At 36.8% G+C, this 3,489-nt stretch overlaps 1 protein-coding gene across 1 annotated transcript; it reads left to right on the forward strand.

Moving 5' to 3' along the window:
• Nucleotides 1-398: 398 nt before the first annotated feature.
• Nucleotides 399-2,081, forward strand: LOC113863006 (abrin-a-like). Its single transcript, XM_027496367.1, has one exon. The coding sequence runs from the start codon at nt 399-401 to the stop codon at nt 2,079-2,081; it is 1,683 nt and encodes a 560-aa protein (XP_027352168.1).
• The last annotated feature ends 1,408 nt before the right edge of the window (nt 2,082-3,489 follow it).

The raw sequence follows: 3,489 nt of genomic DNA on the forward strand, positions 1-3,489 counted from the left end.
CTTATAAAAGGCACAAGGACTCCGCTACTTTTCAAGCCACACCAAACATTGCACAACATCCTTAATTATTTTGATAATTTGCCATCTTTAGGGACACTTCTTTTGAGCTGGCATTTACGTGAGCGAAGAGCAACCTAATTATTCTTATTATTATTAAATTCACACACTTATAAAAGGCACAAGGACTCCGCTACTTTTCAAGCCACACCAAACATTGCACTACATCCTTAATTATTTGATTAGAAGTGGGATCAACAAGGTTCGCTCTACGTTTAGGTCCAGGTATGTAAGCTTAACGATTTTACGAGTACGATGATTTTAAATTTGAATTACTGAATTTAGTTTTGATTATTACATCTTATATTGCTAAAATTTGGTGAACCTGCTTGCAGTTTCAAATGGACGAAATTTTGAAGCTACTGATTTTAGGTATTGCATGCGCTTGTTCATTCTCTGTACGGAGATGTGCCGCAAGTGCCAATCCTCTAGTAGCAACAACTGAGGACCCCATTAAATTTACTACTGAAGGTGCCACCTCAAAAAGCTACAAGCAGTTCATAGATGCGCTTCGAGAGAGACTAACAGGCGGGCTGATACATGACATACCTGTGCTTCGAGATCCAACAACAGTGGAAGAAAGACATCGATATATTACAGTTGAACTCTCAAACTCGGACACAGAATCTATCGAAGTAGGTATCGATGTTACTAATGCATATGTTGTAGCATACCGAGCTGGAACTCAGTCCTATTTCCTCCATGATGCCCCAGCATCTGCATCTGACTACCTTTTCACTGACACGGACCATTACTCCCTTCCTTTTAATGGTACTTACGGTGATCTAGTGAGGTGGGCTCATCAGAATAGAACGCAAATACCCCTAGGGTTACGGGCCTTGACACATGCGATATCGTTTCTACGAAGTGGGGGCGATGACAATGAAGAAAAAGCTCGTACCCTGATCGTGATAATCCAAATGGTTTCAGAAGCAGCTCGATTTAGATACATATCAAACCGGGTTCGTGTCAGCATCCGAACGGGTACGGCATTTCAACCTGATCCTGCCATGCTAAGTTTGGAGAACCGTTGGGATAGACTGTCAGGAGCTGTTCAACAAGCAACGCAAGATACTTTTCCAAATGAGGTCACTTTAACAAATATTCACAACGAACCTGTTATTGTAAATTCCTTGTCACACCCAACAGTTGCAGTTCTAGCATTGATACTTTTTGTCTGCAATCCGCTAAATGCAAACCAATCACCTCTATTAATAAGATCAATTGTGGAAAATTCAGACACGTGCGTTCCTATTGAACCAACCGTGCGCATTGGTGGTCGAGATGGGATGTGCGTGGATGTCTCTGACGATGCCTATAACAATGGCAATCCTATCATATTGTGGAAATGCAAAGACCAGCTTGAAGAGAACCAGCTGTGGACCTTGAAACCTGACAAGACGATAAGGTCCAAGGGGAAGTGTTTAACCACTTATGGTTATGCTCCAGGGAATTATGTCATGATATATGACTGCACCTCGGCAGTACCAGAGGCTACTTATTGGGAAATATGGGACAATGGAACCATTATCAATCCAAAGTCAGGCTTGGTTTTGAGTGCTGAATCTAGTGCCATGGGAGGGACACTCACCGTGCAAAAAAATGATTATCGAATGCGACAGGGCTGGCGTACAGGCAATGACACAAGCCCTTTCGTAACTTCAATCATTGGGTATTTGGATCTCTGCATGGAAGCTCACGGAAGTAACATGTGGCTGGCTGACTGTGACAGCAACAAGAAAGAGCAGCAATGGGCACTTTACCCAGATGGTTCGATACGTCCAGTGCAAAATACAAACAATTGTTTAACTTCTGAAGAACACAAACAAGGAGCTACCATTGTCATGATGGATTGTAGCAATGCATGGGCTAGCCAACGATGGGTGTTTAAAAATGATGGTACCATTTATAGTTTATATGACGACATGGTGATGGATGTGAGAGGCTCTGATCCAAATCTTAAACAGATAATACTTTGGCCATACACTGGTAACCCTAACCAAATATGGCTTACTTTGTTTTAAGGGCTTCACGCCTTAGGAGCCGATGCTATCTGCCTGTGTAATGTTTAAATAAATGACTATATCAATCGTTGTGCCAAAACAGTCATGAGCTTATGCAGCCTTGAAATGATTCTAATATGCTTAACTAGTAAATTTATATTTTATCAAGAACTATGAGAGGTAGGCATTTTTTTTTTTTTTTTTAAATATTAGCAAAGATAAGTCTTCTTTTCACCACTAAAATATAATAACATACAAATATAAATTTCCACAACATCAAACACTCCAAAGTACGAGTACGTGAAAAAAATAAGTGTACCGATACCAAGTATGTATATGGGTACGCATTTGGTATTATTGAGTACATACTCGAGAATATATATATATATATATATATATATATATATATATATATATATATATATTCAAAAGTTATTACACTGATCCATGGCCATCATGGAAGAAGGTGCCATATTCGATAAGAGACATGGTTTGTAGAGTTTATAGTAAGTGCTTTATATGAATTGTTATGTTTTAAATTTGATGTTTGTATTTATTCTAATTCGTTGTTCATGTTTTATTATTGTAGAGAAAATTTTCTATTTGTCCGCCAAACAATAGATGGTCAAGAAGAAATTTTGAAATGCTCTAATGAATAAACCAAATTGGCTTAGAGATCATGTTTGAGATAGACTATATGAACATTGGAGAAGTGAACAATTTAAGAAAAAAAGCACACAAGCAAAAACAAATCATGCATTTGATTGTGGAGGATTTGGAGGGTCACTCCACACTAGTGGTTCCACTATGACTTCTCAATATAGAGCTAATTTGGTTAAGTTTTGTCTTTATACTTTTAAACTTAATCATAAAATTTGTTTTGTATCATGAAGTAATTTATATTTTATCTTTACACACACTTTGAATTAATATGTGTTATTGTATTTGTCTTAGACAAAGCTAACTAGAAATGCTCCTACTCTATCAGAGTTATTTCGTCACACACACCAACTTAAGAAGGATAAGACGTGGGTGAATAAAAAATTTGCGCATATAGATGTAAGTCACAGTTTTGTGTAATTCAAATTTGTTTTTAATGTATGATTTTAAGGCTTTTTATCTTATATTATTGTTTCTAACATGCAGAATTTACATGCATATTGTCAGGCTATAGCAAATTTATAAATGAATTATTCCTATTAATTCATAATAAATATAATTGGACAATATGTAATTCCATATGCTGAAGTGTGAATGGATAAAGTGTGCAATTACCGGATGGAAGTTGAGTCGTATGGTAAATTGTTGAGTAAGACTAGTACTGAAAGTTTTGATTAGATATCAAACATTTTACATAAGCATTATTTCTTTTAATGGTGCTGTATATGCTTGGATTACGAGAAAGAGAGTTATATAAGCACTAATTAAG

This window comes from Abrus precatorius, unplaced genomic scaffold (genome assembly GCF_003935025.1).
Source record: "Abrus precatorius isolate BTA unplaced genomic scaffold, Abrus_2018 Scaffold3, whole genome shotgun sequence".
NCBI classification, from domain to species: domain Eukaryota; kingdom Viridiplantae; phylum Streptophyta; class Magnoliopsida; order Fabales; family Fabaceae; genus Abrus; species Abrus precatorius.

Excerpts from the sequence above, each read along its gene's own strand:
- LOC113863006 (XM_027496367.1), top strand. The coding sequence starts at position 399 with ATGGACGAAATTTTGAAGCTACTGATTTTAGGTATTGCATGCGCTTGT.